Consider the following 27,688-nt stretch of genomic DNA (forward strand, 5'->3'; position numbering starts at 1 on the left):
TGTCCATAAAGGCGGAGATCCATAGAGAAAGACTCCAATTGAGGATTTAGCCTTCAGCTTGTCTGCACTATGTGATGATCTTTCTCCTTCCTACAGTATAGTTAACCCACCTGTGCGCTGATGTTAGGTACCTTCCTGGTCATGTGGGACTGCAATGGCAGAGAGTCTTCTGCCAAATGAAAGATCAAAATAATGCTAAAATATAAACTAAAGATTATAATCTAAAGAATGCTTGATTTGGTATGAATGAATGATTTAGTGTGAGTTTTATTGCAGTGCTTACCTGAATGGTGAACGAAAATGGTCCATCTTCTGATTGGTTCATTTGCTGTGTAATAAACATAATGTTAGACATCACTTATGATATAATGTTAGCAAATTTATTTTGTAAGCTACCTGGTCTGCACCAGTGGCTCCAAAGCACTTATAACATATTGCTAATCATTTCAGCAAACTTTTAAATACTTTAGACATAATAAATAAAGAGCATTGTTAGCACCATTTCTTTATTGACAAAAACAGAGTCTAAAGTCCGTTCATATTCACCACTTTGCGTGTTAAATTCAGTCATTTGTAAAGGTGTCTTCACTCTTGGTAATTTCGAGTGAAAGTGGGAAAAGATTGTCTATTTGAAATCAGTTTTCAACGCGTTTTGCCGCTAACCAACAGATAGCTGCTTGATTTACAGTAAAGTTACGTGACTAATGTGCTTTATTGACAATGACTGGGTCTTGCCCACAAAATTTCGCTGTGATCGCGTTTAAAACAGTATTAAAACAACAGCAGCAGGAAACATTGCTTTTGTTAATAAATGTAAGTAAAATATGATTTCAAGTACATCTTACCTCAGGAATCTTACTAGCAGTCTCCGGCGTGAACTGGCGGGAATCATCTCCTCCGTAAAAGGTTGTTTTGATGGGCAGTTTTTGACGCGAGGGTTAGTCGATTAACATCATAAAGCGTTTATGGTATAAATACCATATTTTACTTACAACAATACATTAGTAAAACGAAATGGCATGTCGCTGTCGTTACAGACTAAAATGACTATGGTCTGTTCAAAGGCCCTACTCCCTATTGGTTCACATTAGCTAATTTAAAACTACACATAAAGTGTTAGCACATCGGTCCACACATATTGTGTTAAATGCTGTGTAAATACACAAGTTGTGTTTATTTTTAAACTACACATAAATATGTGTAAAGAGGTTATTCTTTTCTACACATTTTTATTTAATATTGACACAAAATGTGTAAATTAGAGTGTTACAAATAAAGTGTGTAATTTTTAACACATCTTTCTAAGGGATGCAGTTGTTGTGAGAACAGCATTGATGGCAGTAATGGTTGTCCCCTGTTTAAAGTTTATGACCCGCCCAACTCAGAAACTCGGGTATCACGTCCCATTTCCAATTAGGAAACTTGTATTTATGATAATTCCGATAGCAAGTGAAGGGAGCATAAACTCAGGCGCTGAAGAGACTACGTGGGTGAGGGTGTTCACTGTCAGATATTTCTTAGAATCATGATGATTTGCGTGACTCATAGGTCAGTTTATTTTCTTTCCCTTTTGTGCTCTCTCTTCAGGGCTGTACCTACCATTGAGGTCCCGAGGTCCGGACCTCTGTATTTTTCCAACAACAGAATTTGTAAATATATATTAATTATGCTTTGGTGCTACAAGGATAAAAAGCCAAGATAACAGATCATCTCATCTGACATGCCTCAGCGGTAGGGATGTGCGATATATGGTTTGCGATAATACCGTAATTGTTGTTTTAACGATGTGCAATTTGACATTATCGAGTATTTTGCAAATAACATTCAAAACACCCCGACAGAGTGCACACATACATTACGTGAAGTCTAGTGAGTGCACATTTAGAGTGCATTCTTTCACTGCATGATTCAGTCTAATGAAATGCATTTAGAATTATCACAGATTAAAGATAAGGGGGCAGAAAATTCATAGCAGGGCCGTACGCAGGTTTTTATAAATACCGAGGTCCCAAAATCGAGATTGTTAGGTGGGTTTGGGGGCATGCTCCCCCTTGAGATAATTTTGATTTTCCTGACCTACATGTGTGCATTTTAAGATGTTTTAAGGCTCATAAATTGGATAATAATATAGGTTTAAAACCAAGTCAGTGGGCAGTAGTAGCATAAATTATTTTTCAAGATTTATCAACAGATTCTTAAGCATGAAAATCAGATTAAATGTTGCAATGAATGATCCATGCTACAAACTGGAAATAGAGAAGATATAGTTTGTTTATGAATTTAATAAAAAGTTATAATTATCCTGGTAGCCTTCAGTAAAATCAGGTGTCTAAAATGATTAAACATTAATATTATTATTATTATTTATTTATTTTTAATTATTATTCACACTGATAAAAATGAGTCTTTTCAATAAATTTAAACAGATTTTTACATTTTATGGGCATTTTACCTTTATATAAAGCCATTTTTTCTAAAAGTGTCCATTATCTTTTGAGTCAAATTCTTACATTTAATCAGTTTAGAATAAGAATAATACATTTGGGCTGATACTGAGCAAATGAAATCAACACAAGAGTCATCTGAAGTGGCATTTAGATGTATTTACACACAGTTTAATGCAAGACATAAATGCATTTAACCGGCAATTACAAATGCATAAATAATGTTTTGATTGTAATAATATATTGATATTTGAAATGATTTAAAACTTTCGAGAAAGTCGAAATGTGAAATTAAAATCGCAGTAGGTGGCAGCAAATCACTGTTAATAAGTGAGTCATTGCGATTGAACCGAATCATTTAAACGGTTGATTCATTGAGGAACGAATCACCGTCATGTTGCTCAGAGACGCAAAACAGTGCTGTGGCTGTGTTTAGAGCGATTTTGTTGGCAAAATAGAGCATAAACAGGCAATATGGTGTCTAAAACTTAAGTCTCTTAATTCACTTATTGTTTATTGAGCTGTTGTAAAAATCAATATCACATTTGTAATCATGGTAATTTTGGAGAAAAATGGCACTCTTCACTTCACGGAAAGCGCTCGAGAAACAGTATGTCTTCTGCGCCTCGGTACGCTTTCAACTCGTTTTTTTTTTTTTTAGTAAGAGCAAGAGACTGTACGACAATCACGTTACATGATTTGACTGATTTTTACGTAAAGAGCGTGACAGCGCACTGCATTAAAAGATTAAAAGAAATGATCATTCATGTTTTCATAACCGCTGGCCAAATTCAAAAACAAAACTAAAATTAAAACATCTTTGAGAGCAAGGGGGCCCCCTGGTGTTTCGGGGGTCCTACGCAGCTTGCGTATTCTGCGTATAGGGAGGATCGACTCTGCCTGTGGGTGAACCTGGCAGACATCGGGAGAAAGAGATACACTTTCTTGTCAATGTGCCGGTTTCGCCTTGAATTGTTCGGCACATCCATTGAGGCGGTGGTCGATAAATTCAAGGAGGCGGCGCTCAGCAGCTTACAAGTCTTTTATACCGTGCGGTCTATGTCTGCGCCCAAACACAGGGGGGACCTGGTCTGCAGGCCGGAGACAGAGCCAGGTGGTTAGTGTGGCTACTCGTGGTCCTCGGAGGAGGAGGAGTAGATCACAAAGGAGACGCCAGTCGACATTCAAGAGAAGGGATCTGAGTGAAACAATCCAGCGCACACTCACCATCATGTGCACTTAACAGGTCGGACTCTGAGGCTGGACCAATGATGAGAATTAAAATCTGAGGGTCTGGTGTCGGGTCTGATAATAAGTGTACTTTGTAAAAAAAAACAATTTGTAAAAAATTACATTTTGTTGCCTGGGGTCGCAATAAGTGCAACTGTTTTTCACACTAACATAAAATCAAGAAATCATTCCAATTTGATTTTTATTTGTACATCTAGAAAGTGTTGACCGCCGTACAAAGTCTCATGCCATTTGGAAAAAGAGAACATTTTTAAAAAATTTAGCAAACTTCATTTGCGGGTCAAAAAGACCCGAAGAACACACAAGGGTTTTAAGAGAGTAATCGTTTATCACGAAAATCAGAGATAAAGAGTATAAATGTGAATAGCTAAAATTTGCTTTAACATTATCATTATTATTTTATGAGAATATATACATGTAGTTTTGATAAAGTAGAAAGAGTTCTAGATGTAGTAATGATTTTTTTTTAATATAATTTGTTATCAATGAGTGATAAAAAGGGAATTGTTGAAGAAAAATTCATTTTGGTTGATTTTCTATATGCTCATGAAACATAGTGGAGTGTTTCTTTCTAGTTTCTTAGCATGAGTGGAAAAGTACAGCTGCGGAGAAGCACCCTCCCCGTGTGTCACACTCTGCAGCAACCTGTGTGTATGACTGTTGACCTTCTTTGCAAAGAACAAACCTTTTTAAAGACTAAGAGTGAGTTTGTCTCTTATGCTGATGAGAGTCAGTTGAAATTGCTCTGACATTACCTACCCTACATCTTTAAGAATCTCAGTTCGCATTTGTCCCTCTTCTCGAAGGAAAAGGGGCAAACGCTGGCTCCCCCCGGCTCGGAACCTGCTAAAGCTAAGGCTCAGCGGAAAGTGCAGTTGTGGAGGTCTCAGGTTGAGTTGGCTGAGGAGATTAAAACGGTCTTAGACCTTTCTCAGTCTTCAGTCACCAACTTAAGTGAGCCGTTAGATCAACTGAGCCTTCTCAGTCTGTCGTTTATTTGCACAAGTGACACGAAAAGCATCCCGCGAGTAATCTAGAGTGATAACACGATGAGAATATTCACTTCACGTTTGTTTGTTATTAAAGGACCACGTCATCAAATCATTTGGGTTTTTATAACACCAGGATCTAAAGTAACATTTTCTCCCTCCTTCACACATATTTCATCTCGTTCTGCAGCAGAAACACCTGAAACACAAACCAAAAGCTGCTGGAGGATCTTTTGGGGGTGAAAAATAACTGAAAATAATTATGCATATTAATTTCCTGAGAAATTCAGGAGAAGCAAAATTAACTGCAAAATTGGTAAATATCAAGTTAATTGTGGATATGTCTTTGTTCATATAGAAGTAATTCTGTTCTGTTGAATGATGCAGCTAAAGAGAAAAAAACAGCTCTGAATGTCACTGGTATAATAAATATGATGATGTGATTTATACATAAATAACCTGCTTTTAAACATAATGACTCACCAATGACAGTAACATTGAAGATCTTTTCACTGTCACTGCCTTTGATTATCACTAGTTTATATTCTCCAGAGTCTGTGGTTCTGGTGTCTATGATGGTCAGAGATCCAGTCTGATTGTCCAGCTTCAGTCTGTCTCTGAATCTCTCAGTGCCTTCATCACACTGAACATCTGTACAGATATCACTGAGATCTCCACTGATGTAAGCGATGCGAGTGTCATTAAAATACCAATGAACCTTTTCTTGTTGGTTTATTTTAACACCAGTGTGTAGAGTGACTGAATCTCCCTCCATCACTGACACTGACACTGACACTCCATCTGAACCAGCACCAGACACACCTAGAAAAGAAATTAACAAATAATTATAAATGTCTGGGGAAAGTGGGACAAAAATATTTAAAAAATACAACAGGAAAGTGCTGTAAAAATGTTTTTCTACAGATTAAACAATCAGCATAAAAACATCACCAATTCACACAATCACTCAACAGACAAACGTACATGTTACAATGTAGGTTATATGGTGTTTATTGAACGTCATAATATACAACACACACATCTTGACTCCTATATTGCATTCAAGTAATCATTGCATAGTCTTTCATGCACCTCTGAAGACTATAAATGTGTTAAATTAGCACATTAAAATAACAATGCACATTATTTATTATTATATTTTAATTTTATTTCAGACAAATTCATACTATTTTTGCTAAATCATACTTCACGAGTTCACCCTTACATCTAATCTGATAGCAAATATTAAGCATATTTTGGCTTGCTGTCCTGGGGGAGGGCTTCGAGCCCGGAATATGGCCCAAACCCAGAGAACTCCCCCTATCCCTAATATGGGATAAAAAATAGACCAGGAGTGAGGCGTTGGGGGAGAGGAGAGTTGCCAGAAAACTGTCATTGGACAGAGGTAGGTAGGATGCATATATATATATATATATATATATATATATATATATATATATATATATATAAGTATTGTGCTAGTTAGGATGGTTAGCTAAACGAGTTGCACCTGTGCCAAATTAGCTGATTATCTGATCGTGCTCCTCCCGAACCTTGTTAATAAATCATGTATTTTACGAGCTGCGCAATTTGTGTAAATTTGTATGAATGGCCAACACCTGACCCCGCCCTAAACCTACCCATCATTGGGGTCTAGACAAATCATACAAAATCGTATGAGTGAGGTCGCATGCAATTCATAGGAATTAGCCATCTCGTAAAATAGGTACGAATTGGTCGTGAGATAGCGTTGGTAAATTAAGTCGAAAACACTCAAGTTTGGTTCAACTGATTTACATTTACAACAACAACCTGACATTAATTTAGCATTAAAATATTACTTAAGATATACCACCAAATTTGTGCAATTTGCTCATTGTAACTCTTCCAAATTAATGCTGCCTTCACGTGCTATCGGAAATTTCCTATTTCCCACTTAAGAAGTCGTAATTATGAGCTTGTCGCATTCAAGTGCTTTAATGTCGGAAAGAATGAAATGTAGCATCCCATTGAATGACAATCATGTAAACATTCATCGCGCTATCCATGCAGTTTGCTGACAATTCTGGAATTTTGGTCAAATACATGCTTATTTCACTGCTTATAAAACATACAATATGCTTCGAATGATCGTTCATATCTCTTAGAAAAGATGTGTTAAAAATGACATGACCTGTGTTAAATTTTAACACATTAATGGGTGAGTTCTGGGACAACGTTTTTTTGTGTTAATTTTTACTCATTCATTGTGTTGATGATTTTACCACAGTAAATGTGTCAGAAAGGTTATCACAAAGATGTGTAAACGTGTATAATTTAACGCATTATGTGCTTCCCTACATACATTATGTTAAAAAAAACATACATTCGCATTTGACAAAATGAATGGAAAAATCATTGGTTGTTTAGCTTATTGTCAAAATATTTATTATGATGAAATATCAACAATTACATTCATAGAACTGCAGAATATATACACAATTTTAAGCAGTCAAAAAGGAAATGTCCAACACAGGACACAAAAGTTATTTTCATTTCATTAGGTAAAATGATACATAACCCCACTTTCATAATCATTTCACTTTTTTTCTAAACTTTGCTGGATTGATGTACACTGGTGGCCAAAAGTATTTTGAAAAGTCTCTTTTTTTATTTTTTATTATCAATGTCTGTACTCCTCCATCTTCCACTTTTCCACAGCATAGGAGTAGAAGTCATTATCAAAATAGTCTTTTAAAAGCCAACACAATGTTTTTGTCCACCTTTGGGAATAAATGAACTTCTCTGAAGACTGGATCCTGCTCAGAACTTGACTGACAACATCAGAATGTTCCCTGGTCTGTATGCGTGTCCACAAACACAAATGTACTCAGTCCTTCAGTGGAGATCCCTGGTTTCAACACTATATTATGACAGAGAGAGAGGAGAAAATTCCACATTAGTGTCAATTTATTTTTAACCTACATTTTTAAACCTTTTTACTCTAACATAAGTATATACATTTGTAAGTAACAGCTTGTCAATAACATATACAAACATTTCAGCTGAACTGTAAACTAAATTATGTCCGATTTAATTTTAATACTGACATATCCCAAATTCTGTCCATAAAGGCGGAGATCCATAGAGAGAAAGACTCCAATTGAGGATTTAGCCTTCAGCTTGTCTGCACTATGTGATGATCTTTCTCCTTCCTACAGTATAGTTAACCCACCTGTGCGCTGATGTTAGGTACCTTCCTGGTCATGTGGGACTGCAATGGCAGAGAGTCTTCTGCCAAATGAAAGATCAAAATAATGCTAAAATATAAACTAAAGATTATAATCTAAAGAATGCTTGATTTGGTATGAATGAATGATTTAGTGTGAGTTTTATTGCAGTGCTTACCTGAATGGTGAACGTAGAAAATGGTCCATCTTCTGATTGGTTCATTTGCTGTGCAATAAACATAATGTTAGACATCACTTATGTCATATAATGTTAGCAAATTTATTTTGTAAGCTACCTGGTCTGCACCAGTGGCTCCAAAGCACTTATAACATATTGCTAATCATTTCAGCAAACTTTTAAATATGTTAAATACATAATAAATAAAGAGCATTGTTAGCACCATTTCTTTATTGACAAAAACAGAGTCTAAAGTCCGTTCATATTCACCACTTTGCGTGTTAAATTCAGTTATTTGTAAAGGTGTCTTCACTCTTGGTAATTTCGAGTGAAAGTGGGAAAAGATTGTCTATTTGAAATCAGTTTTCAACGCGTTTTTGCCGCGCTAACCAACAGATAGCTGCTTGATTTACAGTAAAGTTACGTGACTAATGTGCTTTATTGACAATGACTGGGTCTTGCCCACAAAATTTCGCTGTGATCGCACGTTTAAAACAGTATTAAAACAACAGCAGCAGGAAACATTGCTTTTGTTAATAAATGTAAGTAAAATATGATTTCAAGTACATCTTACCTCAGGAATCTTACTAGCAGTCTCCGGCGTGAACTGGCGGGAATCATCTCCTCCGTAAAAAGGTTGTTTTGATGGGCAGTTTTTGACGCGAGGGTTAGTCGATTAACATCATAAAGCGTTTATGGTATAAATACCATATTTTACTTACAACAATACATTAGTAAAACGAAATGGCATGTCGCTGTCGTTACAGACTAAAATGACTATGGTCTGTTCAAAGGCCCTACTCCCTATTGGTTCACATTAGCTAATTTAAAAACTACACATAAAGTGTTAGCACATCGGTCCACACATATTGTATTAAATACTGTGTAAATACACAAGTTGTGTTTATTTTTAAACTACACATAAATATGTGTAAAGAGGTTATTCTTTTCTACACATTTTTATTTAATATTGACACAAAATGTGTAAATTAGAGTGTTACAAATAAAGTGTGTAATTTTTTAACACATCTTTACTAAGGGATGTAGTTGTTGTGAGAACAGCATTGATGGCAGTAATGGTTGTCCCCTGTTTAAAGTTTATGACCCGCCCAACTCAGAAACTCGGGTATCACGTCCCATTTCCAATTAGGAAACTTGTATTTATGATAATTCCGATAGCAAGTGAAGGGAGCATAAACTCAGGCGCTGAAGAGACTACGTGGGTGAGGGTGTTCACTGTCAGATATTTCTTAGAATCATGATGATTTGCGTGACTCATAGGTCAGTTTATTTTCTTTCCCCTTTTGTGCTCTCTCTTCAGGGCTGTACCTACCATTGAGGTCCCCGAGGTCCGGACCTCTGTATTTTTCCAACAACAGAATTTGTAAATATATATTAATTATGCTTTGGTGCTACAAGGATAAAAAGCCAAGATAACAGATCATCTCATCTGACATGCCTCAGCGGTAGGGATGTGCGATATATGGTTTGCGATAATACCGTAATTGTTGTTTTAACGATGTGCAATTTGACATTATCGAGTATTTTGCAAATAACATTCAAAACACCCCGACAGAGTGCACACATACATTACGTGAAGTCTAGTGAGTGCACATTTAGAGTGCGTTCTTTCACTGCATGATTCAGTCTAATGAAATGCATTTAGAATTATCACAGATTAAAGATAAGGGGGCAGAAAATTCATAGCAGGGCCGTACGCAGGTTTTTATAAATACCGAGGTCCCAAAATCGAGATTGTTAGGGGGGTTTGGGGGCATGCTCCCCGAGAAAATTTTGATTTTCCTGACCTACATGTGTGCATTTTAAGATGTTTTAAGGCTCATAAATTGGATAATAATATAGGTTTAAAACCAAGTCAGTGGGCAGTAGTAGCATAAATTATTTTTCAAGATTTATCAACAGATTCTTAAGCATGAAAATCAGATTAAATGTCGCAATGAATGATCCATGCTACAAACTGGAAATAGAGAAGATACAGTTTGTTTATGAATTTAATAAAAAGTTACAATTACCCTGGTAGCCTTCAGTAAATTCAGGTGTCTAAAATGATTAAACATTAATATTATTATTATTTATTTATTTATTTTTAATTATTATTCACACTGATAAAAATGAGTCTTTTCCAATAAATTTAAACAGATTTTTACATTTTATGGGCGTTTTTACCTTTATATAAAGCCATGTTTTCTAAAAGTGTCCATTATCTTTTGAGTCAAATTCTTACATTTAATCAGTTTAGAATAAGAATAATACATTTGGGCTGATACTGAGCAAATGAAATCAACACAAGAGTCATCTGAAGTGGCATTTAGATGTATTTACACACAGTTTAATGCAAGACATAAATGCATTTAACCGGCAATTACAAATGCATAAATAATGTTTTGATTGTAATAATATATTGATATTTGAAATGATTTAAAACTTTCGAGAAAGTCGAAATGTGAAATTAAAATCGGCAGTAGGTGGCAGCAAATCACTGTTAATAAGTGAGTCATTGCGATTGAACCGAATCATTTAAACGGTTGATTCATTGAGGAACGAATCACCGTCATGTTGCTCAGAGACGCAAAACAGTGCTGTGGCTGTGTTTAGAGCGATTTTTGTTGGCAAAATAGAGCATAAACAGGCAATACGGTGTCTAAAACGTAAGTCTCTTAATTCACTTATTGTTTATTGAGCTGTTGTAAAAAATCAATATCACATTTGTAATCATGGTAATTTTGGAGAAAAATGGCACTCTTCACTTCACGGAAAGCGCTAGAAACAGTATGTCTTCTGCGCCTCGATGCGCTTTCAACTCGTTTTTTTTTTAGTAAGAGCAAGAGACTGTCGACAATCACGTTACATGATTTGACTGATTTTTACGTAAAGAGCGTGACAGCGCACTGCATTAAAAGATTAAAAGAAATGATCATTCATGTTTTCATAACCGCTGGCCAAATTCAAAAACAAAACTAAAATTAAAACATCTTTGAGAGCAAGGGGGCCCCCTGGTGTTTCGGGGGTCCTACGCAGCTTGCGTATTCTGCGTATAGGGAGGATCGACTCTGCCTGTGGGTGAACCTGGCAGACATCGGGGAGAAAGAGATACACTTTCTTGTCAATGTGCCGGTTTCGCCTTCGGAATTGTTCGGCACATCCATTGAGGCGGTGGTCGATAAATTCAAGGAGGCGAAGGCGCGCTCAGCAGCTTACAAGTCTTTTATACCGTGCCGGTCTATGTCTGCGCCCAAACACAGGGGGGACCTGGTCTGCAGGCCGGAGACAGAGCCAGGTGGTTAGTGTGGCTACTCGTGGTCCTCGGAGGAGGAGGAGTAGATCACAAAGGAGACGTCAGTCGACATTCAAGAGAAGGGATCTGAGTGAAACAATCCAGCGCACACTCACCATCATGTGCACTTAACAGGTCGGACTCTGAGGCTGGACCAATGATGAGAATTAAAATCTGAGGGTCTGGTGTCGGGTCTGATAATAAGTGTACTTTGTAAAAAAAAAACAAATGTCTGAGTGTTGCTAGGCTTCATCTCGGTTTAGAGAGTCTTCCTGCAGAAGCCTTGGCTCTCCAGAGCTCCGCTTAAGCATACTATTAGTAAGTAGGCTCCATTGTGAGCCTCGCTAGCTGTCTCTAGTGTTGAGGGTAGTCAGGTCTCCTCTCGTCTAGAGAGTCGTTATGCTGAGACCTCCACTCTCAAGAGCTCCTCAACTAAGTTGTTAGGCTTCCTCTCATTTAAGAGAGTCATTCTGCTGAAGCCTCCACTCTCCAGAACTCTGCTTAGGCAGTGTTAATGTGTAGGTTCCTTGGAGCCTCACTAACCATCTCTAGCGCTGAGTGTAGTTGGGTCTCCTCTCATTCAGAGAGTCGTTATGCTGAGACCTCCACTCTTAAGAGCTCCTTGCCTAGGGCTGAGTGTTGTTAGGCTTCCTCTCATTTAAGAGAGTCAGTCTGCTGAAGCCTCCACTCTTCAGAGCCCCGTCTTTGGCCGTAACAGGAGTATGTAGGCTCTTTCCTTTGAGCCTCACTAACTGTCTTCAGTGTTGAGTGTAGTCAGGTCTCCTCTCGTTTTAGAGTCGTTATGCTGAGACCTCCACCCTTAAAAGCTCCTCAATGGGTTGAGTGTTGTCAGACTTCCTCTCATTTAAGAGAGTTATTCTGCTGAAGCCTCCTCTCTCCAGAGCTCTGCTTGTGCAGTATTATGTGTAGGCTCTTTCATCTGAGCCTCACTAACTCTCTCCAGTGTTGAGTGTAGTCCAGGTCTCCTCTTGTTTAGAGAGTCGTTATGCTGAGACCTTCACTCTTAAGAGCTCCTAAACTAGGATTGAGTGTTAGGCTTCCTCTCATTTAAGAGAGTCATTCTGCTGAAACTTCTGCTCTCCAGAACTCCGCTTGGGCAGTACTATTAGTATGTAGGCTCTGTTGTGAGCAGAGATGTTCACAAATCTCTGAGGTCCAAGTCCAAGTCAAGTCTCAAGTCTTTAAAGCGGAGTCCAAGTCAAGTCTTAAGTCTTTAAAGCGGAGTTCAAGTCACGTCTCAAGTCTTTGTTCTATTTATTAGCAACAGTTCTTTCAGCTAGTTATTGAGGTTAAATCAGTTTTGAAATATTGATTTCACAATATGATTTTCTCAGCAACAACAAAAAAAAACTTTAACAAAATTTAAGACAAATTAGAAATGAAAAGGTGTCCATTTATTAACTGTCAGATAAAATGCTGCACATTTCTTTGTAAAATTGAAATAATGTCAAACAACAAAACTAAATTTTAAAACAAACCCCAATTAATCAAATGAATTACACAAATGAAATAAATCTCATATAAACAAACTAAGGCTTTGTCTGTGCTCTTTTTCCATTTAAAATTAGAGGCAAGCACTGTATTTTAAACACAACACAATCAAAACAAAGAGGCTGCATACATCCAGCATGAGCAGTTTTTAATCTAAATTGGATTGTATAATTTCGAAATTTGAAGCAAAAAAAAAAAAAATGGTCTGACTTTAGTTTTGTGAAACTATTCTACATAAAACATCTGTACGAAACAAAACAAAACAGCAGACAGGCTGGATTAATGCAGATTCACTCTCTGCCAGCAGGTGGCGCTTGAACATCACTTAAACATTGTTTCCTCGGTTGCCGCTGTAAACAAAGCAGTGCTGCAGTTATGAACACTACATTAATATGCATTATACGGAGGCAAGATGAAAAGAAAATACCATCTAAACTTTTCTAAAGACAGCCAGGTCCTCTCAGAGATAAATTCATATAAACTCCCATACCAAGTGACTTGCGTGTTTCACGAGTCTCACGAGTCACGAGTCCAAGTCAAGTCTGGAGTCAGCTGTTCAAGAGTCCAAGTCAAGTCCCAAGTCTTTATTTATGCGACTTAAGTGCGACTCGAGTCCAAGTCGCAGACTCGAGTTTCCATCTCTGGTTGTGAGCCTCACTAACGGTACTAGCATTGAGTGTAGTCAGGTCTCCTCTCGTTTTAGAGGCGTTTTGCTGAGGCCTCCACTCTTAGAGTTCCTTACTTTGGTGGGTGAGCTAGTGTATGACATTGGTGAGCTTTGAGCTGGCCCTTAGAAGACTTTTGGCTCTGGCTCTGGCCACAGCGATTTGCTGGGGCAGGGATGATGTTCCTTTGAGTCTTGACTTAGGGAATCCAGTTATTTGGGCACTCATCCCTCGGCATGGCAGCATTGGTGTATCGTTCCCCTAGCGCCCTCTAGAGGATGCAGTGTTGCGTTCCCTTTCGAAAGGGAACGTCTCAGGTTACACATGTAACCATGGTTCCCTGAGAATAGGGAACGAGAAACGCTGTGTCTCTGTGCCATGCTTCCGGCATTCCTGCCTCTCCTCAGACAAGAAAGTGTATGACGTATTCCACAGGTGCTCCTTTATACCTGTAGTCGTTCATTAGCTTATGTCATGGGCTTCCGCCTACCAATGTCAAGTTCATTGTCATTTTTTCATTCATGCTTCAGGCACTGGACATGCTGAAGGAGTTCCCCTAGCGCCCTCTAGAGGATGCAGCGTCTCGTTCCCTATTCTCAGGAAACCATGGTTACATGCGTAACGTTTTCTTGTAAGGTGTTTAAATATTGCTGTGGCCGACCTTTAACCTTCAGTAATTATCAGAGGTGGGGGACTCAAGTCACATGATTTGACTCGAGTCACAATTTTGGCTATAAGGACTGGACTGTGCCAATAAAAAAAGATTTGCCAGATGCAGAGTATGCAACGCATAAGGAATAAATTCCCTATACTGTGCTGGTGTGCCCTATAATTGTCACATGTTTGACCTAGTTTCTTCTGTTCCCCTATTGGTTAATTAGATCCTCACCTTTTTCTGAAGCAGACGGACCGTTCGCTGGAGGACCATACAAGGGACTTTCTAGATCTGGCGTGCCTTACACACTTCCCGGACCGCTCGCTCTGTGTTTTCTACATCATCAGCCTGAGTGAGCAGTGTAAGGCACGCCTGCCAGCGAACTGTCCCAAAGAGGATTTTGCCGCTTGTGTGGAGTGGGTGCTGATACACAACCAGTCAGCTTTCACCGTCGGCCCTGTGGAGGATGATATCACCACCGGCCCCACTCCACCACTGCCAGAGACCAGCCAGCTGTCACCCCGATCTATGGAGATACTGCCTGAGCCCACTGCAGACGGAGAGCCTGAGCCCGCTGCGACTGAGCCACTACCATCCTCTGACCAAGTGCGTGAGCCGGCAACATCCTCCGTCGCCGAGGGAGTTTTGGTGGAACTCGAGGGCTTGGAGGGAAGCCCTGCCCACACTCCTACGACTGAGGGTGAGCTACGACTGGTTTCTGGGAGATATGTAGAGGAACTGAGGCAAATTTTCCAGATGGACCTAATTGACTGGTGGGGAGAAGTACAAACCTGTGTCCCTGAATCTCCTGCGTCTCCGCTGGTTCCGTCCAGCCCTGAATCTCCTGCGTCTCCGCTGGTTCCGTCCAGCCCTGAATCTCCTGTGTCTCCGCTGGTTCCGCCCAGCCCTGAATCTCCTGTGTTCCCTCCCAGCCTCCCTCTCCCGCCTCCTCTCAAGCCAGCCAGTTCATCACCTCCATCACCGCTGATGCCTGTCAGTCCCTCAGCTCACCCTCAGTCAGCGCCTCCTCGGGACTTCCAGTCTCCAGCTCCGCTCAGATGTGCGGATCCCCTGTCTCCACTCCCAGTCTCCGATCCCTTGACTACACCTCGGTCCTCCGACCCATCGGCTCCACCTCGGCTCCTAGCTCCCTCGTCTCCACCGGTGCCCGTCATCCCACTGGCTCCACCGGGCTCCCTCGTCCCTCCGGCTCCGCCTTGGTTAGTCGTCGACCATCCGCCACCTCGGGACTCCACTCCTCTGGCTTTGCCTCGTCACTCCATCCCTCCGGCTCTGTCAGGCTCCTCCTTCCCTCCGGCTCCACCTGCGTCCTCAGTCGCACCGGCTCCACCGCGGTCTTCTGGATCCCTGCCTCCGCCTCAGTCGCCTGAGCCTTCAGTTCCGCCTTGGCCCTCCGGATCCTCAGTTCCGCCCCGGCTCTCCGTCTGCCCCGTTCCACCTGGGTCTCCTTCTCCAGCAGCGCAGTCTCCGTCAGTTGGCCCCCTGGTGTCGTCGGCCCATTCTCCACCATGGCTCCTCCCACCGTCGACTCCGCCGTGAGCCGCCATCCTGGCTGGCCTCTGGATAACCACCTGGCTTCTCCTGCTTCAGGCTCCTCCCTTTTGGTTTTGCCCCGTTTCCATTGCCTGCCGTCCTCTTGCTTCACGCCCACCTCCAGAACCCCCACCCTCCCTCCTCCGTTGGACTGTTTTTGTCAGCGCGGGGAAGCCTGTGTTCTCCCACCATTCTTTGTCTGCTATTGAGTTTACCACATGTGTTTTGCTACTCCATGCTCCTGGAAATCTTCTGTGAATTATTATTAAAAGACTTTGTTCGCTCTACTCCTCGTCGTGCGCCTCTTTAGCATACACGCACGTAACAATAATGGGCAGCACAAGTATTACAGCCTTCATATAAAAAATATAATAGGCAGATTTTCAGTCACAATACTTAGTTTATAAGGTTCATAGCCCATATAAATGCTTAAGTTTTACATTCTGTCAGTACATACAAGTATTTACATTTCTGTGTCTATGCAAACATATGAAAATGCATAACTGCTGGAAGCAAAGTACATAGGTGAGTGATCGTAACTTAAAATTTATTTATATTTACAATTGATTTTCCTTACATTATTTAAAAAATAAATAAATAATGTTTGTGCATATGGAAATTTAATTTGTTTTAATGTTTACAGTTTTCCCTGACTGGTTTCAGCAAAAAGTAACTTGATGCTTCAAATAAAGTTTCTGTCAGTTACACTGTTACATCAGTAGGTGGCAACAAGTGACTGTTTGTCATTAAATGATTCATTCAAGAGATTCTTCAAAAACACTGATTCATCCAATAATGAATCAAGTGAAGCCTTTATGAGTGAGACATTGTATCATTAATTCAGTTTCTAACAGCTTAAAAAAATCATTCAAATTATATATTTTTAAATAGACTGCAGCAATTAAAATTTTGTCAGAATATTTAGTAAATTACATGAAATTTATTTTAATTGTCTATTTAGAATCATGAGAGAATCTTGAAAAAACAAAACAACAACATGATTCAGACAATTTATCCAGAACCATGCAGCTCTAGAATATTGTGTAGGTTGTGTTTTAGATCTGATTCTCCAGGAGGCAGAGCATACCAATATGGAACACACAGGTCATGGGGATGAAGAAGAGCAAATCAAAGGTGATGAAACTGAGCTGTTCTTATACCACAAAAATTCCAGCCCTGCTTCCCAGCTCAACTACCTGGACAATTGTTATGGCCAGAACTGCCTTATGTTGTGGGGAATGAACGAGGAGACAATGTCTTCACTGTTCCTCAAGCGCACCCTTCGAGCGTGTGTTCAGTCATGGAGGGATTATTATGCGGCCCCATCATTCACAACTTATAACCTTATTTTCTGTAAATGCAACACATTTTAGACAGTTTCGATTAAACTGAATTAGACAGATTGGATTAGACATCTTAGACTGGATTTCTTAATTTTAAGCATTTTGTGTAAGCAACACAATTTTATTGTATTTTCAGATATTAATGTAGCACAGATATGAATACTGTATAATTCATATATAACAATGTGAATAAGATACATAATATATGTATATAAGTTTATCTTTTCTGTGCAAAAATAAATATGTATCGAAAAATGTACCTCTATTTATTTTAGTACTGCCGCTTGATTTGACTTGAAACTTATCAGGACTCGACTTGACTTGCTTAGGGTGAACCCTTGACTTGACTTGACTTGACTTGACTTGCTTGATTCGTCTGAACTATGACTTGAGACTTGACTTGAGACTTGGTGGTTAAGACTTGAGACTTGCTTGGACTTGACCGTGTGTGACTTGTCCCCACCTCTGGTAATTATACTCAAATTCATTAAATAATATGACATTCATGGTTATTTTATAGTTGACATTGTATATTTTTTTAGATGCTCGAGTCCCTGCCCCTTTGAGGTCCGACGGTAAAGTAATTCTGTCAAAACACACAAAGTTTATGTATAGACTCAGTTGGTTATGTCTAAAATGAAAGTAAACAGCTGAAAGAAACGGATGCGTGCCTATATATTTGATAGGAACAGGTCTTAAAGGGAAGGTACTAAACATGTTGCCAACTAATTAAAGGGATAGTTCACCCTAAAATTTTATTTCTGTCATTATTTACTCACTCACATGTTGTCCCAAACCTGTATTAATTTATTTATTGTGCTGAAAACAAAAGAAGATATTTAGGAGAATCTGGGTAATCAAACAGTTGCTGGTCCACATTGACTTTGATAGTAGGAAAAAAATACTATGGAAGTCACTGTGGACCAGCAACTGTTTGGTTCTCCACATTCTTCAAAAGAGCATTTATGTTTAGCAGAAGAATGAAACTCATTGAGGTTTAAAACAACTTTTGAGTGAGTAAATGATGGTATAAAAATAATACTATTTTTATTTTTGGGTGAATTATTCCTTTGTTAATTAAACACCAAACACAAAGAGAAAAATCACTCTTGACTGAAAAACTTTAATACAGTTGCTTTAATAGAAATCAGTCTACAGGTGCATCTCAGTAAATTAGAATGTCGTGGAAAAGTTAATTTATTTCAGTAATTCAACTCAAATTGTGAAACTTGTGTATTAAATAAATTCAGTGCACACAGACTGAAGTAGTTTAAGTCTTTGGTTCTTTTAATTGTGATGACTTTGGCTCACATTTAACAAAAACCCACCAATTCACTATCTCAACAAATTAGAATATGGTGACATGCCAATCAGCTAATCGTCTCAAAACACCTGCAAATGTTTCCTGAGCCTTCAAAATGGTCTCTCAGTTTGGTTCACTACGCTACACAATCATGGGGAAGACTGCTGATCTGACAGTTGTCCAGAAGACAATCATTGACACCCTTCACAAGGAGGGTAAGCCACAAACATTAATTGCCAAAGAAGCTGGTTGTTCACAGAGTGCTGTATCCAAGCATGTTAACAGAAAGTTGAGTGGAAGGACAAAGTGTGGAAGAAAAAGATGCACAACCAACCGAGAGAACCGCATCCTTATGAGGATTGTCAAGCAAAATCAGTTCAAGAATTTGGGTGAACTTCACAAGGAATGGACTGAGGCTGGGGTCAAGGCATCAAGAGCCACCACACACAGACATGTCAAGGAATTTGGCTACAGTTGTCGTATTCCTCTTGTTAAGCCACTCCTGAACCACAGACAACGTCAGAGGCGTCTTACCTGGGCTAAGGAGAAGAAGAACCAGACTGTTGCCCAGTGGTCCAAAGTCCTCTTTTCAGATGAGAGCAAGTTTTGTATTTCATTTGGAAAACAAGGTCCTAGAGTCTGGAGGAAGGGTGGAGAAGCTCATAGCCCAAGTTGCTTGAAGTCCAGTGTTAAGTATCCACAGTCTGTGATGATTTGGGGTGCCATGTCATCTGCTGGTGTTGGTCCATTGTGTTTTGTGAAAACCAAAGTCACTGCACCTGTTTACCAAGACATTTTGGAGCACTTCATGCTTCCTTCTGCTGACCAGCTTTTTAAAGATGCTGGTTTCATTTTCCAGCAGGATTTGGCACCTGCCCACACTGCCAAAAGCACCAAAAGTTGGTTAAATGACCATGGTGTTGGAGTGCTTGACTGGCCAGCAAACTCACCAGACCTGAACCCCATAGAGAATCTATGGGGTATTGTCAAGAGGAAGATGAGAACATGAGACCAAAAAATGCAGATGAGCTGAAGGCCACTGTCAAAGAAACCTGGGCTTCCATCCCACCTCAGCAGTGCCACAAACTGATCACCTCCATGCCACGCCAAATTGAGGCAGTAATTAAAGCAAAAGGAGCCCCTACCAAGTATTGAGTACATATACAGTAAATGAACATACTTTCCAGAAGGTCAACAATTCACTAAAAATGTTTATTTATTTATTTATTTATTTTATTGGTCTTATGAAGTATTCTAATCTGCTGAGATAGTGAATTGCTTTCAGAAAGTCGTACAGCAGCTCAGCCAGTGCCGAGCCTCAGCACGCGACCTAAAGCTCAAATACCTGATGAGCCTGGAGTCTCTGGACTCTGGCTTCTACACTGAACGCTTCCAGGTCAAAGAGCACTAGGGAGATCAGGTCACCATCGTCGTCTCCGCAGACAATGGCATCCAGTGGTGCAGAGAACAACACAGTCTGAGGACCTGCAGACGTATTGTGATTTTGGGGAAGTTGTCGATGTCAGTATCAGACAAGGCAGCAAAGAGGGTACCAACATGAACCGCATTGTTTCCATCAACAGACAGGATGGAAAAACTCAAGAGCTGGTGTTCTCCTCCTCAATGGAGGCATTGTCTTTTACATCTTTAATTGATGGTTACTACAGACTAACCATGGATGCCCATCATTACCTCTGCAAGGATGTCGTTCCACCCCATATGCTGGAGGCCATTGAGAGCTACTGCCACAGGCCAATATCAATGGAGTTTGCAATCAGTAAACTACGCAAGTCAGGGAACCAGAAAGGTCTATTCGTGCTCCGGTGCAGCCCCAAAGACTTCAACAAATACTTCCTGACTCTTGCTATTGGGGCGTATGAGGATGTAGAGTACAAGCATTGTCTAATCACCAGGTCTGAAAATGGTGACTACAATCTTAGTGGAACCAAAAGGAATTTTAGAAGTTTAAAGGAGCTGCTCAAATGTTACCAGAAGGAAACGGTGAAATCAGACGGTGTCGTCTTTCAGTTCAGCAGGTGCTGTTTACCAAAGGCCAAACAGAAGTCGAGTTTGTTGGTGTGCCGGAGTCATCAGGGTTCAGAGGTTTCCCTGTCCTCCTCACTGCAGAGACACAACATCAGTCAGATGATGTTTCATAAAATCAAGAAAGATGACCTTGATCTTGGTGAGAGTCAAGGTCAGGGGACTTTCACTAAGATCTTCAAAGGGATTCGGAAAGAGCAGGGAGACTACGGAGAAACCCATAAGACTGAAGTCATTGTCAAAGTCTTGGACAAAGCCCATATAAATTACTCTGAGTCTTTTTTTGAGGCAGCCAGCATGATGAGTCAGCTCACCCACAAGCATCTGGTGTTGACCTATGGTATCTGTGTGTGCGGAGAGGAGAACATCATGGTGCAGGAATATGTGAAGTTTGGGTCCTTGGACACATACCTGAAGAAAAACAAGAACTCAATATCAGTTAATATCCTGTGGAAGCTGGAAGTGGCCAAGCAGCTCGCCTGGGCTATGCTCTTTTTGGAGGAGAAGAATCTGGCTCATGGGAATGTGTGTGCAAAAAACATCCTTTTGATCAGAGAGGAGGACAGGACATCGGGAAACCCTCCATTCATCAAACTAAGTGACCCTGGCATCAGCATCACAGTGCTGCCCAGAGAGATTCTGGTGGAGCAAATCCCCTGGGTAACGCCTGAATGCATCTTAGACCCTAAAAACCTGAGTCTTGCCTCAGACAAATGGAGCTTTGGTACAACATTATGGGAGATTTGCAGTGGAGGAGAAAAGCCACTTGCCAACATGGACAGTTCCAAGAAACACTTGTTCTATGAAAACCATCACCAACTATCTGCTCCCAAGTGGACGGAGCTCGCTAACCTGATCAACAGCTGAATGGACTATGAGCCAACATTTAGACCTTCCTTCAGAGCCATCATACGAGACCTCAACAGTCTCTTCTGCCCAGATTATGAGATCGTGAAGGAGAGTGACATTTTACCCAGCAGAGCAGGCGCATCTGGATTAAGTACTGGAGCGTTTCAGAATGAGGATCTAGTGTAGTTCGAGGAAAGACATATTATTTTCCTGCACCAGCTCGGCAAGGGAAATTTTGGCAGTGTGGAAATGTGCAGGTACGACCCCCTGCAGGACAACACTGGTGAAGTTGTGGCTGTGAAAAAATTACAACACAGCACTACTGAGCACATCCGTGACTTTGAGCAGGAAATCGAGATCCTCAAATCTCTCCAGCATGAAAACATTGTGAAATACAAAGGCGTGTGCTACAGTGCAGGAAGGAGAAACTTACGATTGGTTATGGAGTACCTGCCTCACGGCAGTCTGCGGGACTATCTCAACAAGAACAAAGACAGGATCGACCACAAGAAACTTCTGCATTATGCGTCTCAAATATGCAAGGGCATGGAATATCTTGCAACAAAGCGGTACATTCACAGAGACCTGGCCACACATAACATTTTAGTGGAAAGTGAGTTCAAGGTTAAGATTGGTGACTTTGGCTTGACCAAGGTTTTACCTCAGGGCAAAGAGTACTACAAGGTTAAAGAGCCTGGAGAGAGTCCAATATTCTGGTATGCACCCGAGTCTCTAACTGAGAGCAAGTTCTCATCCCAGTAAGCAAACAAATTTGGCCCAGATTTGGCATGCATCTGGCACAGCTGGCATTCATCCGGCACTGGCATACAGCATGTGGGCCAAACATGGCCCGGGTTTGGCAGAGATGGTACCGGGTTTAAGACGGCACACAAGATATGAGCCAGATGTCAAATGCAGTATTTGGCCCAGATGTCAAATACAGATATGTGGGCCACATAAGTATTGCCGATCTTGACCCATATTAAAAATCCATTTCAAATATTTTTGAGTAAAATGCCAATGTTTTCCCATACAGAAAGGTAATATATTCACATAAATGTGAAACTGTTAAATATATATTTAAAATATATTTTTAAAATGCATAACATGAAGGTCATCTTGTGTGTTATTATGTGTTTACTTGTATGCAAAATTATATTCATGCCTCATATGATATTATATAATATATGATATTATATAGTATATTATAGAATAATATATTCTGTTGTTTTATATATATATATTCATATATTCATCTGCTATTCATCCGGCACTGGCATACAGCATGTGGGCCAAACATGGCCCGGGTTTGGCAGAGATGGTACTGGGTTTAAAACGGCACACAAGACATGGGCCAGATGTCAGATGCAGTATTTGGCCCAGATGTCAAATATAGATATGTGGGCCACATAAGTATTGCCGATCTTGACCCACATTTAAAATCCATTTCAAATATTTTTGACTAAAATCCCAATGTTTTCCCATACAGAAAGGTAATATATTCACATATATGTGAAACACTGTTAAATATATTGAAATACATTTTGAAAATATATTTTTTAAAATGCATAACATAAAGCTCATATTGTGTGTTTAATTGTGTTTACATGTGAAATTATATTCATGCCCCATATGATATTATATTATATGTTATATTATAGAATAGTATATCCTGTTGTTTTATTTAACTGACTTCAAACAATGTTTTGCATTCACTGCTTTCATATTCTCATTCAATTTACAGTTTGATGTAGGCCTACTAAACAATGATGACATTACAGGACATTTTATTTGACTTTTGTACTATTTATGTAAATGCGTAACTTTGATATGTTTTAGGCCATGCTGGCCAATCAGAAGCCTGACAAAGTTTCAAGTAGGCGGAGATAACAGCGCAGGCTCCGACGTCACAAGCCAAAAACTCCGGTTTTGCGGTCTACACGATAATAGTAACACTGCAGCCGGAGTTTTTGAAACTCTTCACCCTGGCAGGAGTTTTCAGAATGTCCGGTTTCAGTGATCTGGTGCAGCGCTTGCGTGAGGACGAACGGCCAAACCGCAGAGAAAAAGCTGCTGTTTTGAAAATAACCGCGTTCGTGTGGACGGCCAATGAGCGCGCGCGTTGAGCATTCAAATCATATTTAAACTGGAGCGGAGGAGGTTACCATGGTAACAGGGAGTCAACTCACTCAGCTGACAAGTAGCGAGAAGCTGTCTCTCTGCTGTTTTCACTGCTTTCAGGTAAGTGTAGTCCCTAAAGTTACACAAATAATACATACAACTGCTCCTGACACTTTCTTACATGTAACTGACACGTTTCTGTCGAATCTTTACTTTACAGGAGTGGTATAGTGTCTTCAAAAAGACTGTTAGCATCACAACCGTTAACTATAGAGGCTAGAGGTAAGCTAACTTATAGATTTGAGCTCTTATTAATGAACGTTTGAGCTTTTAAGCACCTTGTATGTGTAGATGAGTGGCTTTGATAGTTTTGTAAATGTTTTGCTGATACTTTGTCAATAGATAAATGGAAGTCACTATAAGCTAATTAATTTACATGAACTAATGGGCTGAAACTATTTCAAACACGTTTTGAACTTTAATTGCAAACAAATATTGATAAATTGTACTGTGATTTCAGGAGCGTCAGAAAAAAATATCTAAAGCAGGGGAAGTTACAAGAAAATTTGTAATGAGAGCTGCTGACAGAGATACAGGAAACACAGGTGATCTGAGAAATCAGATAGAAAACTATATCATCATGCATCTGTAAAACCTAAAAATATGAATTCTGGTATCTTAAGATTTTTTGTATGTTTTGTATATTATTATTATTATTATTGCATTTCACCTCTGCTGTAGTTTGTTTATTTCTAATAATCCTGACATTATATACTACATTTGTTGGCTATGTGACATATTGTTCCTATTCTTCCATGCTGATGGCTGTGCTGCAGAGCTGGAGCGGAGCAGATCTCCTGTGGAAGAACATCTCCAAAGTGCCATAAACCATCTGACTAGTAAGTAAAACCTCAAACATTCAAAAGTTTGTCGAATATTTAAAAAAATATATCAAATAAATATCAAATATTTCCCAGACAGCAAGCAGTGTCGGCCCAGATCCGCCCACATTCACGCGGGCCAGATGTGGGCCGGATCTGGGCCGACACTATGTTGCTGTCTGGGTTCCTGTATGTCCTACAAGGCCGTCTTGTTTAACTCTGCTCTGAGGACACTTCATACACAACAACCTACAGAGGGTCAATCATAATTCAAAAGACACAGATGATAATTAAAAAGTTATTTCAAATTAAAATTAATAACGTTAAGACAGAACCAGTACTGTGAACACACCTCACTTCAAACTGTAACGGTCTGTATATTATTTTCTAAACTTTAAATTAGTGCTGGGCATAGATTAATCTAGATTAATCTCATCCAAAATAAAAGTTTTTGTGTACATAATATATATGTGTGTATTGTGTATATTTATTATGTATATATGAATACACACCCATGTATGTATATATTTAAGAAAAATGTGTTATGTTTATATATTAAATATATTTATATATCATATAAATTATATTAATATAAATATATACATGTAAATACATGTAAATATTTTCTAAATATATACTGTACGTGTGTGTCTTTATATACACATAATAAATATTCACAGTACACACAGATATATTATATAAACGAAAACTTTTATTTTGATGAGATTAATCTAGATTAATCTATGCCCAACACTACTTTAAATGTAGTGAAATTTTTGTTCAAGCAGACTTTGTTGCTTGTGGAAACCTCACGCGAGCCTGAAAGATATTTAAAACTTAAAATATTATTTGCACTCTCGAAGACTGTTCACCAAATACTAAATTTCAGTCCAGCAGAATTTTCTGCACACTTCACCACCGAGGCCAAAATGAGCATTGTGAATGGGCCAGTTCAGGGCCAGTTATGGGTAATTAACTTGGCTGAGACTTGGGCCAGTTATGGCCCATGTGTGGCCTTATCTGGAATCCAGACCTGGTACACACTAGGATCTGGGCCAACACTATGTTGCTGTCTGGGCCAGAATAGGGCCAGCTATGGTCATACAGGTATGGTCCCACATAGCAATTTTTCTCTGGCCCAGCTCTGGCCCACATAGCAATTTTTCTCTGGCCCAGCTCTGGCCCACACAATCAGCTTTTGCTTGGCCCATATACCGCAATGAATTACGGTCCTAGTGTGGACCAGGTCTGGATTCCAGACAAGGGCCACACATGTGCCATAACTGGCCCAATTCAGGGCCAGTTATGGGTAATTAACTTGGCTGAGACTTGGGCCAGTTATGGCCCATGTGTGGCCCTTATCTGGAATCCAGACCCGGTACACACTAGGATCTGGGCCAACACTATGTTGCTGTCTGGGCCAGAATAGGGCCAGCTATGGTCATACAGGTATGTCTGGAATCCAGACTTGGTACACCCTGGGACCGTAAGTCATTGCGGTATGTGGGCCAAGCAAAAGCTGATTGTGTGGGCCAGAGCTGGGCCAAAGAAAAATTGCTATGTGGGAAGTAGCATCAGACATCTGGAGTTTTGGAGTGGTTCTGTATGAACTCTTTACATACAGCGACAAGCTCTGTAGCCCACCTACAGAATTTCTGAGTATGATGGGAGGTGACAAGCAGGGACAAACGATAGTCTATCATCTCATTGAGCTCTTGAAAACAGGAAGCCGTTTACCCCAGCCAATGGGCTGTCCTTCAGAGATGTGCGAGATTATGCAGGAATGCTGGGACAATGATCCAAGTCTTCGGCCACCCTTCAAGGAGCTCACTCTCCGCATAGACCTGATCCGGGACAGCAGCGATTCAGACCAATATACCCAAGTGCCTGCGTTTTAGGAAAGAAGCTTCACTTGCTCACCGCTGCCACGCAGATACCTAGCCCTGAGCCTGTTTTCTGGCCCTGTCCGCTGTCTTAATTTGTTTCTTTGTGCCATTTACGGCAAATCTGACCCCAGGACTTGATCACCTCATCTTCTGACTGAACAATTAAAGTCATTTATATCAAGAATGGGTTTCTCTTTTGCTAGCAGTGCTGGCATGCGCCCCTTTATCAGCGATGATATGAATGAAGCTTTTTCTTAAGAAATGGAAGAGCTGTGCATTTTTACATCTATGTGTTTGTATCTACATATATAAAGATGATTTTATAATTTTCTAAAAATGAAATGAATAACTGTTTGGAAGCAGTGCCATGTAAATTAAGATTTCAAAAAAAGATATAGTATATAGTTTACAGTAATGCAGGAGGTGTCTGATTGAAAGATGAAAGTTCTTGCTATTGTAAGTCTTTCTATTTTCTTTGAATAAAAAAATGCTAATGTGTTTCAGTCATCGTTCTATTCCCCAAAAAGAGATAGTGAATTGGTGGGTTTTGTTAAATGTGAGCCAGAATCATCACAATTAAAAGAACCAAAGACTTAAACTACTTCAGTCTGTGTGCATTGAATTTATTTAATACACCAGTTTCACAATTAGAGTTGAATTACTGAAATAAATGAACTTTTACACGACATTCTAATTCATTGAGATGCACCTGTATATAGTGTTTTATTTATATATTTGTTCATTCAATTTCTTGAATGCTCCTGCTAAATACAACTATTGTAGCCTACCTAAAAATAAAACAGTTTATTTTATTTGAATATTGTGTGTATTTGTAATGTATATCTTTGTTCTCATTTTTTAACAACAAAGATAAAATAATGATAAAGATTTTTATCTTCACCCACTTTGCCCTAAATTTCGACCATCCTTTTTATATTTTGTTACCGTAAAAGGCTGTCTTTATAATACACCACTGATAGGCAGAATATAAAGCTTTAAAATGTTTAGAGAGCATAGACAGAAAAACGTTTTAGATATATGTTTACCATTTAAGTACCATAATAACCATAATAAGTCATGAGAAATAAACAAATAAATGTCCTACCGTGCCAAAGAAAAGCAGAAACTGCAAACAAACCAACGAAAAACATTTTTGTCCCCATGTTTCCTCTCAAACGTGCTTCAGTAGGCTACTTTGGATGAATGGAGCAGCATTGCTGGACTACAGAGTCGTGATGTATCTGGATGTGTGTGTCCCTGTCAGACACCGTAGTCTCAGCCGCCCACGGACCGTTGGCTGAATGTCTGAATGGAATTCTCTGGTGAATTCTCTACTCAGAAATAACAAAGTGATGATGTAAGAATGTAATTAAGATAATAATTTCACAGTGTAAACAGCTTTAGAGATTATTATGGGAGAGTGCTTGAACCCGCTGGACTGAAGTGAAAATGTTCTTTAATGTAAACGTTCTTTGCTCTTTTTGTACAATGAAAGTGTTATGGGCTAATT

General features: G+C 39.6%; 1 protein-coding gene across 1 annotated transcript; it reads left to right on the top strand.

The window, feature by feature from the left end:
• Nucleotides 1-19,873: 19,873 nt before the first annotated feature.
• On the top strand, nucleotides 19,874-26,440 carry LOC131531405 (tyrosine-protein kinase JAK2-like). The gene is given in 2 exon segments (XM_058762141.1): nucleotides 19,874-22,048; nucleotides 25,842-26,440. Coding segments are annotated over 2 exon segments (2,442 nt in total). The 5' UTR covers nucleotides 19,874-19,955; the 3' UTR covers nucleotides 26,191-26,440.
• Nucleotides 26,441-27,688: the final 1,248 nt, after the last annotated feature.

The sequence above is a fragment of the Onychostoma macrolepis genome, chromosome 22 (assembly GCF_012432095.1).
Source record: "Onychostoma macrolepis isolate SWU-2019 chromosome 22, ASM1243209v1, whole genome shotgun sequence".
Taxonomy (NCBI): Eukaryota; Metazoa; Chordata; class Actinopteri; order Cypriniformes; family Cyprinidae; genus Onychostoma; species Onychostoma macrolepis.